At 35.9% G+C, this 12,472-nt stretch overlaps 1 protein-coding gene across 1 annotated transcript in view; it reads right to left on the bottom strand.

The window, feature by feature from the left end:
• GLRB (glycine receptor beta) overlaps positions 1 to 12,472 on the bottom strand; it is a 58,295-nt gene that overhangs the window by 4,435 nt on the left and 41,388 nt on the right. Inside the window, exons 5-7 of the mRNA XM_072405968.1 lie at positions 6,776 to 7,005; positions 4,641 to 4,723; positions 3,046 to 3,186 (exon numbers count right to left, since the gene is read on the bottom strand). Coding sequence (XP_072262069.1) covers positions 3,046 to 3,186; positions 4,641 to 4,723; positions 6,776 to 7,005 — 454 coding nt within the window. The remainder of the gene's footprint in view (positions 1 to 3,045; positions 3,187 to 4,640; positions 4,724 to 6,775; positions 7,006 to 12,472) is intronic.

Here is a 12,472-nt window from a genome sequence, read left to right as displayed (position 1 = left end):
TATATATATATATATATAATTAATACTAACCTTTGAGCCACCATACTTCATATATATATATATATATATAATTAAACCAGGCTCTTTACCCAAATATTCACTCCCTCACCCGGGGGAGTACCTATTCCCACAAAAGGTTATATTAGCCCCTCAGATGACACACTAGGGGGAAAAAATGAATGAAGATTTTTTTTCCCAAGACAATACTTATCTTCACTAGCTCCAGCAATGTCCAAATAGGAATGTCCTGCGACAAATGATTCATGATAGAACAAGCTCCATCATCATAGCTTACATTAGCTCAGCCAATCACTTAACAGGGATTCCAACAGTAAGCGGACAGAAGTACATAGGAATGATGAACACAGTTCTCTCCAAATTAAATTAAATATTTACCATAGCAAAACACATTTCCATTAAACTTCTATTTCACTTTTAACTATATACAATAGCTGTGAGAAGTGTTGGATGTGATGGTACAAGCATTATTTATAAATCAGGCATTCTGTGTGTAGCGGTATCACCAGCAGTAGGATTACAAACACAAGGTACACCCACGCTATGTGGTGAAGCCCTATCAGAACTGAGGCCTTCCAACAGTATGTGGACAGAAGTACATAGGAATGATGAACACAGAAATTGTCAAGCTCTTTGAAAAAGAATGCATACTAGGCTAAGGAGATCCCCTTATTTGTATATGTTTACTTTACTATGTTTGGTTTATAGCTATATTTTATCAAACACAATGGTGTATTGTATAATAAATGTAAAATAAAAATGCATTTAAAATCATTATTTCATATTTGTTTTTGTCAGTTTGTTATCTTTGACCACTTGTTATAAAATCCTCATAGAGAAACCTTGCTTAAAGGGACCTCTTAACTTCCTATGTGTTTATTTATTAGAAGGTAAGCTTGTTTAGAATAGACATTGCTCCATTTCAACTGTTCAAAACTCTAAGCAACATGAACAACATTACAAACCCCACAGAAGGTTTTAAAGCAGAACACTCCCACGACATAGAAATCAATAGATCTTAACTATACACTGACCTTTTCAAGCTGCAGGAGAACCTGACCCATGCTGGCTAAGATCAATGCACAGGTTTCTACAACTCATTCTCTGCTTTTTGCCCTATAACATTCTTTATGTAGACTTTTAATACTTCTTAAGGAATCGTAGGCTTTTTTTCTTAAAAAATCTAGTAGAAAAGTCTTGGTGTAGGTGACTTTAGATTTATTGCTACTTTGATGTGTGCAATTATAAAACAGCTCCCCAGATGCTGCCTGAAATGCTTTTATTCACTCATTTGTGTATGCTAAAAATATATCTGATTAGGATCTAGCTAATGTTACCTAGAGACCAATAAATCTGAAGGTGGCTGGGGGAACCCATTACTGAGAATATTTTATTAGGGGAATATTTAATAAAAGCAATTTAGAGACATTTCAACAGAAGGAAACCTTGATAGTATCTGCATCAATGTTATCATCTAGAAACCTCTTAATCTCTATTACTGCACACAGTGGAAACAAGGAGCCAGGCAAACTTAAAGGATATATTTTAAAAAATGTTTTACCAAAACTCCTTTTGTACATCTTTTGGCAACAGACATACAGTGAAGCCATTTCCAGCCACCTTCTGTAAATTATAGTTGTCAGGCTGTCAATTCAGTGATAAATCTTTTGAAAGTTGCCTATCTTTCTTGCTCTGTCACTTAAAAGCCTCATTACGTCCCACCACTCCAAATCCACCCCTTATTGTATGGTTCTTCCCCACCTCCTAGATTGTAAGCTCTTCGGGGCAGGGTCCTCTTCTCATCCTGTGTCACTGTCTGCATCTGTCTGTCATTTGTAACCTCTATTTAATGTACAGCTCTGCGTAATATGTTGGCGCTATATAAATCGTGTTTAATAATATTAAGGACTGTGATGATTTTATGAGACACTGCAGAGGATTCTCGTAAACCCTCAAATGTTCAGCTGCCACAGTCAAAAGTACAAACTCAACCCAAACACAATTATATGAGGCACAATGTTTTACATTTGATCTGACAGCCATGATAAGAAAAGGAGAAGTGACAGGGTTATTTTTGATATTAATAAGGTGAGAAAAGTTTGTTTTTTCTATAAAATTGCAGAAAGACTTCATCAAGATGATATTTAAAATGTAAATACTAATCTCTGAAGTTACTCTTATATATGAAACCATCATTCCCATATTATATGGACAGACAGACAATCTTCAAAATGTATAGGTGTTAAATACTTATTAAATTTTGATGTTTTGGGAAAAACTAAAACAATTGTATTAACTTTAGTAAAAATCTGTAATCTGATATCTACCAGCACTACATATGGCAAGACCAAATAGAATAAAAGCCACAATATGAATATTGTAGAAATATGAAAGGGAAACCTATTTTAAGAGAAAATCCATTCTTTCTCTGTCTGCTTTTATTTACAGATAGATTTATTATTTAGCTCAAGGCAAACTTCCCATTAAAGCTTAGCTCCAGCCAAACAGCAAAATATATATACCGTAAGTATAAGCTTTTAACATGCAAAACATTGAATGTAATGCTGCCTTACACATTACCATGCCAGACTATTTGCCCAAAATAGTTGTATAGTCAAAGATGGGTTATCCTATTATTTAGAAATCCAGGTTATTGTGTCATTGCCTCATATTCTGTCTGCTTATTGCACCATCACCATGCTCACCTTTCCCACCTTAAATAGCCTAAATACTTTCTCCCCCAGATCCCAATGGGCAGGCTCAGAGCTAGCTCCTGTGAGAGGGACAGTCATGAAGACTTCAGGTTTGATATAAAAAACATTTCTAAAAACAGCAGCCACCAAATTGCAAATGTTACAGGTTTTCAGCTCAGTTCTCAGTTGCTTTTTACAAGCTCGATATAAAAGCCAAATTTAATAAGCAGGTAGAATATATGTAGGAAGGATATGTGTTTTCTGTGTATGTTTCTATAGCAGAAAAACAAAAACAAGATATGGCAAATACTACAATATGATATATAGAACTTACCAGTGCCTTTGTAGTATTTTGTACAGTTACCATATTCAATGTCTTCTGTTTTTATATCAAATTGAGGCAAAGCTATTTTTTCCATCTGAACAGGGTCTCCCGACTGCCAAATGAACCGCAAGTCATCCGTTGTATATCCAACTTTGTGAAAAACGGAAAAATTTCAGTTATCTCCATACATTAAATCAATTAAGCTTTCACAAACACATAATTATTTGTTGTCTAGGCACACAGTGATGATCACTGCAGAGACATTACAGTTTTCAAATAATTTATTAGCATTATTAGAACAGCAGAATCCACATACCTGCAGAACAAAGCAATGATAATGAGATTATTGATTTCACTAATTTAGCACAAAGTAACTATTTTTGCCTTCCCCTATTAAGCTTTAGCACATTAAGGAGAGTTCTAGTAATCTCATAATAATAAAGCCATAAAGTATAAATTGTGTTTTTTACTAATGAAAATTACTCCACATAGCAAAGTCATAATTAATGGGTGATATCACAGCTAAATTAATTATATAGTGCTATGTCACCCATTTTAGTCTTGAATAGTCTTGAATCAAAGGCTTCAAAGTTTTAATATTAAAAACAAGTCAGGCATAATACATATTATTAGCATACTTTGACTAAAAAGTGTTTGGCTATGCTCAACTGCAAAATAAGCACCATAGTGTGTAATAAGGTTGCATGTATCTTCTTCTCCGAGTGACCGGACCCTTTGGAAACAATCCAGTTTCTGGGGAAGTAGGAAGGCAGAAAACCCCAATTTGTGTACAGTTATCTGTACCCTAAATTCATTTAACTGGCTCAAGCATGCTCACATCTGAATAGGGTGCCTAAATCTGTGCACAAAAGAGAAATGGGAATGTCTTGCAGTCCCAGTTGAATAAAGAATGCCTCAGTGTAAAAAAAGTGGCCCCTATATTGTGACCCAACTTTTCAGTAAACACCCAAAAACAGCTAGGGGGTTACTGAAAATTGCCGGGTGGTGTGCCTTGCTAAGGGAGGCTGGGGAAAACATTGTGCCTGTAATTTTTTAAAGTATCATTTAGCAATTTATGGTCTCAACATTGTGATTTTATTCAGTATAGAATACATGAATGCAGTGGAAAAAGCTATATCAACTAATTGTCTACGTACTCTAAATTGCTAAGGGTCTGGGTATAATTGATTGCTCTGACTTACAGCACTTTCCCATGTGGTATGGTCAAATAAACTCGATTAGGTTACTATTAGAAACTCAAAATATTCATTGGTAAACGGATAAAAAAAAATCCTTTACTTCAATTGAGATGTAGACTATGGACCTGATTTATTAAAGTTGCCCAACACTGGAGAAAATACACTATCCAGGTTTGCTGGATCACCTAAGGTCACCTACAATAGTCCATCGTCTCCAGTCTTGGTGAGCTTTGATAAACAAGGCCCTGTGAGTACATGGATAGAGGGAGCTCACTTTTTAACTCACAAAAAAACAAGTATAAAACAATTTACAATTACCAGGCTGGCAATTATTTCACATTTTTTTTTAAATGTTTGAAATATTTATTTTTTTAAACTAAGTAAACTAAGTAAACTGCTACATACAACTTTCCAGCTGCATCTTGCAACGTTGAGTATCCATTGGAAACAAGGTAAGATCCAGAGGACAGGATAACGTTATGGACAACCTAAATAAAAAACAATAAATAGTTTGTGCTGGTTCAAAAAATAAGGGGTTACATATACTGCATTATGTACTGACCTAAAGTCTTATGATCAACAGGAATACAAAGGTTAATATGCACTGACCCTTTGCATCTGAATTACAATGAGGAGCAGATAAGGCTTGTTCAGTAGTCAACAAAGTGCCAGCAAGTATTGAGAGCTATGTTTTTCATGACAAGAAACTGCTTTTATGTACAACATTTTAGACACCACAGCAAGGAAGAACTAATTGGTGAGGATATCAATACTGATGAGGAATACAGGGAGGCTTCTAAACTATGCAATGCATCTGTAATTAATATATAAAAACATATGAAACAATATACAAACACTTACCATATACAAAAGAGTTTATTGCTAGAATCAGGCAGTGAATGGCTATAGAATACTTTGCTATACAGAGGTTTATATGATTTTAAGGATCCCAAGTCATGCGGCATAAAAAAAAAAAAAGCTCAAACCATCACCTGTCCACCGCCATGCTTGACAGTTGGTATGAAATGATATACTACATTGTTGACATTTTGGCAAAATAGCCCCACTTTGATCTACATTTGTCCAAGGGGCATTGCTCCAGAATCTTGAGGTTTGGTCACATGTAACTTTGTAAACTTAACATTGCTGCCATGTTTTTTTTTGTTTTTTAGAGAGCAAGAATTTTCATGGAAACTGTTCTAAACAAGGCACACTTATTCAGTGTTTTTAATAATTGCACAATAATGAATATTAACATTTAACATGCTGAGACTTGTAAAGTCTGAGATGTAGCTCTTTGGTGCAATTTCTCTAAGCGATGTATGGTCTGACCTGGGATGCATTTGCTAGGACGTGCACTCCTTGTGAATAATCTTTCTCGCTCTGATGCATTTCAAATTGTTCGGAAATGGTCTTTCCATATTGATGGGGAGCAACAATAGCTCCTCGAAGATTCATACACCTGAATGCTCCAGACCAGCAAACTTCCAAAACTTTTGTTTTTCCAGAGATGGCCATAATTGCTGTGGCCAATAATCAAATGAACTTGATTAGCAGCACCTGGCTACTACTCATACTTGTAATTGCTATGGCAGTAGTACAGTTTACTTTTTCACACTTTGCTTTTACAGTTTAACTTAATCTTCCATAAATATTAGCACAGTGTAGTATGTCATGTGTTCTTGTTCATCTAGGATTGTATATGCCTAATTTTAGGAATTGCTAAGGACCATATTTTTTATTACATCGTGATACACAAAACTTTAGAATTGAAAGAAGACGTAGTTTCTTTTTTAAATGATTGTACTTGTTGTGACAGAACTTGTCCCACTCACCCCTGCATCCAAACCTATTGGCTAGTAAGGCAACCTATCAAGGTAACAGGCCAGTAAAATTGTGGGAGGTGGGGAGGGGAGGGAACTTGCTGGTGTGTAGGACATAAAGGAAACAATTGAAGCTGATGTAGGTATGTCTAAAGAAAGCATGTTATAAGGAAATACAAGGACTAGTTACTTAACTTCGTGCTAAATGCTAGTTGCCTTGTGTAAACATTTCTCTTAACTAACTTATTCTCTCACTTGTTCTTCACCAGTAATTTGAAATACCTAAACAGGAAGGTCAGTATGACAGCCAGGAAGAAAGAATTTCTCTAAGGAGAGATAGGAGAATAAACATGCTTGGGATATGACCCTATAGATGTGTATGAAGGCTCACTACACAGCTATGGCCAGTAGTGTAAACTTCAGCTACAGGATGTAAAACTTAGGAGCAGACTATTACTGTCCTACTCATGTAAAGAAGTGGTGGTGGAGGTTAAATTTGGAAGGCTAGACATGATGGATAAGTGTACTGTGCCTGAAAGTAAAGATAAACCCCAGTTTATTAGGCATAAAGCAGTGCAGCAATGTAGTTTCACTGATATTCATCAAGTGAAATTCATCCCACAGGTCAGTATTCATCATGTTACAAGGCATTTCCATACATAAAAGCATGTTGTAAAAAGACTAGTAAATGTCAGAGGAAAAATAAAGTCTGTTTACCTCATGCTAAGAAGGACATCTCCATCACGAAAAATAAACAAGAGGATGTTTTCTTGAGTGACATCATGAAAATTGGCATTCTTTTCATTGGCAAAAAATAAATCTGGCTTCCACAGACACTTAAACATTGTTGGATCTACGGTAAGGGCATCGGAGCCTCTGAAGTCACTGGGAAGTTTAAGCCGAGGGTCGTTCCACCTCTGCCTTAGGAAGATATTCACTCTGTAATCCTGCATTAAAAAATGGGAATATTAATTCCATGACCGGGTCTGGTGACCCAGAAACATCAAACCAGAAGCCAAGACCAGGTGTAGTAATTTATAGACATTTGTCAACTCGTATGACTTAGCAAATTTATTGAAGCTAAAACGGAATCAACACCAGTTAATATAAACAGGCTTTAATGTTAAAAAACTGTAACTTCTCTTAGCCAGTGAGTTCATCTTCAATGTACTTTTATATTTTGTGTTTACTTTTAACTGCATGAAATAACTGCATAAAATAAATCTACACACTAATGACATTTACTAGTGTTTGAAGCCAGTTAAATTAGTTTTACCTAAATGGATAAAACATGGTCCTGGCACATATTATTTCCAGAACACTAAATTTCCAGGTTGTATTTGCGCTTTTCAAATTTTTGATAGTGTTTAATGTATTTGGTTTAAACCAGGATTAAAAACAAATAAAATTTTGCTGCTTATTAATTATATCTCTGCCACTTACTTTAATAAAAGTTCCCAAGACCCCTGTCAGGTATTTATGTTTTGCATGCTTTGTTCTATAAAGGATATTTTCCTTCCTTTTTATCTTGTCTTACATTAAAAAAGTTTAATTTCCTATCACTTTCACTGTATCTGAGATAAGTGTTACCTGGCCCAGTGTTTACGGTAAATCTACCCAGTAAGGAAAAAGGCAGCCATGCAAAATGACAAAAGGTATAATCCTTCAACATTAGACCCATAATAAGCATATTTTGTCTTTATACCCTAGTATACGTAATTAGTGTTAGTGGTGGCTTATGTTTTTAAACCATACCAGTGTATATTACAGTAACACATAATTAAAAACATAAACTGCAGAAAGAAGTCTGGTTACTCACATAGAATTGGAATTCTTTATTATACTATTAGACCTGGTCATTGGACTCAGGCAGTGCATATACAGGCAACACTTTCCACCTCTTCATTGAGCATAAAGGATTGTCCAGGTCAGATCAAGCTATAAAATATTTTTAAGCCATTGCTTTCTCTGTTTGAAAGTGGCCATTATCAGCAAAAGGTTAGAATTACATCACTTGGTCCACAACCAAATTACAAAAGACATTTATGGCTACTTTATGTCTAAGTCTTTTGTCCATGATAAGCAGAATTTAGGTAATACCTACATTTTATTCGGTCTTACGTTGTGCATCAGACTATCACTGCAGCCTTACCCATTCTACAGAAGAGATGCTAAATTGTGTGCCTCTTTTTTGATCACAACTATCAGTTTACCAATCATTTTGATAAAACACAATGGACATGTCCAACCCTGTATCAGGGTTTCCCATGTTTTCAACCTATGCATGGTCATACCTTCCCAAATGAATGTTATGGGAATACTATTGTGTTATGGTGCTTACCATAAGTAGATCTGCCTATTGTTCTTTGCGAATCCAATATTTAAAAGTGTTTTGTGACGGCTTGCAATGGTCAACACAGGTTTACAAGTCTTAGAAAACGTGTTTTACTCAAAGTTTGTTACATGGGTCATTTCTGAAAAGATCTGACTTAATCTAAAGGGTAATCTAATGTCACAACGCATACAATCATCATTGCCATGCATACAATCATCTACAATATGTCACTCTAACTTCTCAGTTACATTTTACTTACCAATAAATCTGTGCATAAGTCATGATATATTAACACTAATAATAGGCTAAATTTTACTTCCTAGGTAAAATGTAATACTGGTGACAACTTGCTTGGCAGGCAGCTATGTATATGTAAAAAAACACATGTTTATTTTCATCAAGTATTTACTTAACACCTTAAAACTCTTTCAATATTATACAAAGAGCTTACATGCACCAAAATAAAACAGTGCCAGCGTCAGGGTTCAGACTAGGTAACAGCCAAGTAACCATTAAATCTACAAACAAGAAAAGTGGAAAGTGAAGAGTGATCTGTAGTAATTGATAGAATTATAATATATCAAGTTTCTCTGTCTCTCTTTCGGAGCCTGAAATTATCAAGTAAACCAACATAAAAAAGACACAAAATACAAAGGAATTTTGTATTTGTCTGTGAGAACTCTGGTTTTTCATTTTGCAAAACATTTTAGAAACTTTTTTTTGTAAAAAAAATATTTACGTTTGCTTCAGAAAGTATTCAGACACCTGTTAAGCAGATGAAAACAGAATTTTTTGAGAACTTACTAAATTAATTAGAAAGATAAATACTGGAATATCACATTTACATTAGCACTCAGACCCTTTACTTTGAACTTTGAAGCACCCTTGGCAGCAATTACAGCCTTGGGTCTTTTTAGGTATGATACAACAATCTTTGCAGATGGGGGGATTTTCTCCCATTCTTCTTGTGAATCCTCTCAAGCTCAGTCAGGTTGGATGCTCTGGCCCTGATTTATTGAAGCTCTCCAAGGCTGGAGAGAATACACTTTCACCAGTGAAGCTGGGTGATCCAACAAACCTGGGATGGATCTGGTCCAGGATTCAAAGCATTTGCTAGCAAATAGCAAATGACATTGAAGAAATCCATTCCAGGTTTGCTTGGTCACCTAGCTTCACTGGTGAAAGTGTATTCTCTCCAGCCTTGGAGAGCTTTAATGAATCAGGCCCTTTGGGTAATTTGTCAAGTTGGAAGGTGAATCTCTGGCCCAGTCTGAGGTCCTGATAAATGTGGAACAGGTTTTTATTGAGTATATCTCTGTACTTTGCTCCATTCAGCTTTCCCTCCCAGTCCCTAATCTTGAAAAAACACCCCCACAGCATGCTGCAACCACCATGCTTCACTGTTGGGGTGGTATTGGCAGAGGATGAGCGTTGCCTTGTTTCCTCCAGTCTTTTCATTTAGAATTTAGGCTAAACAGTTTAATCTTGGTTTCATCTGACCAGAGAATCTTGTTCTCCAGTTTAAAAGTCCTTGCACGTGCTTTTCTGCAAACTCCAACCGGGCTTTCATGAGTTTTGCAGAAAGGCTTCGGTCTAGCAACTCCAGACTGACCATTGGGTTCTTGGTCACTTCTCAAACGAAGACCCTTCTCCCTCGACTGCGTAGTTTGGCCTGGGGTTGAGCTCTTGAAGAGTCCTGATGGCTGACAGTGACCAATGGCCAGCCTTGTAACAAACCTATGTCCCATCTCTGGAGTACACTGCTCATCAACAGGCATTGATGTGAAGACGGTGCCTGCCAAGAAAAAGGCAGGCAACTAAAAGTAAACTATCTTTTGGCATTTACGATGTATGCATTATAGGTAAATTACATCCGAAATTGTTTATGTTTGTTGTAGTCGAAATTTGAAGGGGGAAAGAAATTCTTATCCTTCTAATATTAATTAAAACTATAATAAACTTTATCAACTGAGCTGACTTTTATAAAGTTTATATACTCAACCATGCAGTGGGTTATAATAAATCTGCTGCAGATCAATGATTAGGCCAGGCTTACTTGACCTTTTCAACATGGGGGAACCCTTAACTAACTCTCAGGTCTTAAGGGAATCCCTGCTATATTTTCTACTTTTACAGATCACAGTATATGAGTATAGTGATTAGTGGGATACATTGCTGTCCAGAGGGAAGAATGTTACCCTTACAGATAACCAAAACGATCATTGGTGTGACTTAAACTGACCTGAGGGGCACAAATTTCTTATTGCTCAACAAACTACTAACACCTCTGGTTGAGAAACACTGGCCAGGGCTGCTCCTAATTTCATACACCATATGCAGGAATTCAGTTCTGTTCAACATTCTCATTAAGACAATAGATCCTATTTTGTTTAAATACTTTGCATTCTGTCATAGGTCTTATTATTCAAATCCTAAATAGATGCGTTACTAAAAATGATCCTTTATACCCAAGCCTAAAAATATAGGTAGATGGCAAAAAAAAAGCAATATATACATTTTGGTCATTTTAAGACAAGTTAAGCATCTTCCAGCTCTGCTCAGCATATATTAAATGATGCTTTACTAACATTTGCCGGAAGCAATTTCTAAGCCTGTGTACGGATTTCTTCCCCAAATATCTCTTGCCAAACAGCCTGCAGGAAGAGGCTGTCAAATTAATTTAATAAATGTATATGATAAATACACAGCAGTAGCTGAAGCTTCATATATTTGTTATGCTCAACAAAAGACTAAGCTCTTGCACATTTGCAGGCATTAAAAAAAAAAATCACCAAACTATATACAATATAAAAAATGCTATATAGGCTAATTTGTAGCTAATATTATAAACTACGTTTTCATGACAATCTATTCTTTCATAAATTTGTAAAAAAAAAAAAAATTTAAACATAAATTTATATAAATAAATTTATAATGAGCAGGAGCATAAAACAGTCTGCCTATACAAGACATAGTTTTGTATAGGCAAGCTGACATAGTTTTAGTTTTTACCTTCCTCTCTCATCGTCATGATAAATTGCTCCAATAGGAAAAAAATTGTCAAGGTATCTTAAATCGAAGCAATTCCTGAATACACTCTAATGATTATGGGGGATTGGGGGTTGCAGTGTTTTGGGGGATAACTGCACAGGCAGAGACAGCACTGAGAAAGAGTGCACCCAAGGGATGTAAACTTTGGACAGGCTTTGGAGTATAGGTCAGGGGCTAAGCAGTGTAATATCATTTGATGAAAATGTATTAACCAATTAGGAAAACATTGGTGTTAGGTTGGTTATTTACCTGCAAGATTTTTCTTTGCCTGTTCCCTTCGTGGCCCTGAAGCCTATCACTCCAGGCCAGGATCAGTACATGTGGACTATGAACACCTACCAGCTCCTGTGGATGGATAGGCATATCATATAAGGAGAGCCCTGTTTGACTCTGCTTACAACACACCCACCAGGCCCCTTAATTGCTCTGCTAGGAGATTATAAAGAGGGTACAAAAAATAAAGTCAAATAGCTCTATAAAAGGTAGAAGTCCTTTATTATAGTCACTAAAGGAAACATCAGATGATAATAGCGCTTTACAAGTTGACTAACTGCTTGTTTAACCTTGCCTTTATCACAAACCTCTACAGCCAACTCCAGGGGCTTCCTCTATATGCATTTTAATAAAATTAGAAAAATACCAAGATAAAATTACGAAACCTCAATTTTCTTACTCACTTTATGATGGTAGTAATGTTTTGTGAACTTGTATTAGCAGGTCACTGAATGCTGTTTGTTGATGAACTCTTGATGGCTCCATTCCCGCAACCCAAACACAGGCTTAAGCAAAAAAAAACCCTAACATAAAGTTCTTTAGCAAGCTTTAATAGTTTGCCCAGCCTATTGAGAAAAACACATCAGGGACTGGTCAGCCATAAAGCATACACATTTGCTCATATACCAAATCTAACATAGCCATGGCCCCTACAAAAGTGAACTGAACACAGTTAACATGAATAATATATACCATGATAAATCTAGCACACTTCTAACTTGGTAAAAATGCCACCATGAGGCTTCTATACTCCT

Source organism: Pyxicephalus adspersus, chromosome 3, assembly GCF_032062135.1.
Source record: "Pyxicephalus adspersus chromosome 3, UCB_Pads_2.0, whole genome shotgun sequence".
Lineage (NCBI taxonomy): Eukaryota > Metazoa > Chordata > Amphibia > Anura > Pyxicephalidae > Pyxicephalus > Pyxicephalus adspersus.
This window is presented reverse-complemented; position numbering and strand designations above follow the sequence as displayed.